General features: G+C 44.3%; 1 protein-coding gene across 1 annotated transcript in view; it reads right to left on the bottom strand.

Moving 5' to 3' along the window:
* Positions 1–85: 85 nt before the first annotated feature.
* Positions 86–700, bottom strand: part of LOC106512145 (sialic acid-binding Ig-like lectin 5) — a gene marked incomplete at its 5' end in the record, with an annotated part of 3,458 nt that continues 2,843 nt past the window's right edge. Inside the window, 1 exon segment of the mRNA XM_014000824.1 lies at positions 86–563. Within this exon segment, the coding sequence (XP_013856278.1) occupies positions 295–563 (269 nt within the window).

The following is a 700-nucleotide window of genomic DNA, read 5'->3' on the forward strand; positions in this document are numbered from 1 at the left end:
AAACTACAGGTTCAACATATCTCTGCCCTGCAATCAGTGTCCTGTTAATTTGGCCATGGTCATTTTGGGTGGGATCTTGGTGGGCATGAGCTGCTGTAATAAAGAACTTGATGAGGGCACATGACAGTCTTGGAAACATAGAAAACAGCAGGAAAACACCATTTGAAGTGCAGCAGTATCACATATGTGTTCACGTTGAAGAAAATTTTTCCAAATTAGCCATAATTCAGCACATCCTCATTGGACATGCAGGTCATGGAGAACTCAAGAGTCTGAATCAGGTTTTATTGAGTCTTACTTACAAGTCACGGTTACATCAACCTGTGCAGTCTCCTTCTGGTTTAGGTATGTTGCTGTGCAGGTGTACTGCCCAGAATCCTCTGCTGTTGCATTTGAGATGACAAGAGAAGCTGATCCAGTGTTGTTGAGGAGGTGAGTTCTGTGAGCTGAGGGTTTGCTCCACATGATAACTGCTGGAGGGAAACTTTCAACACTGCAGGTCAGACTCAGATCACTCCCCTTTGGAACCGTTGTGTTCCCAATGATCTGAAGTTTTCTTTTATCTGTGGAGGACATTAAAGATATTCAACAGGTTGTTTCTCCATCCATCCATCCATCCATCCATCCATCCATCCATCCATCCATCCATCCATCCATCCATCCATGTGGGGTATCTGATGGCTTTTCCCAGCTGTTATGG

The sequence above is a fragment of the Austrofundulus limnaeus genome, unplaced genomic scaffold, assembly GCF_001266775.1.
Source record: "Austrofundulus limnaeus strain Quisiro unplaced genomic scaffold, Austrofundulus_limnaeus-1.0 Scaffold4500, whole genome shotgun sequence".
Lineage (NCBI taxonomy): Eukaryota > Metazoa > Chordata > Actinopteri > Cyprinodontiformes > Rivulidae > Austrofundulus > Austrofundulus limnaeus.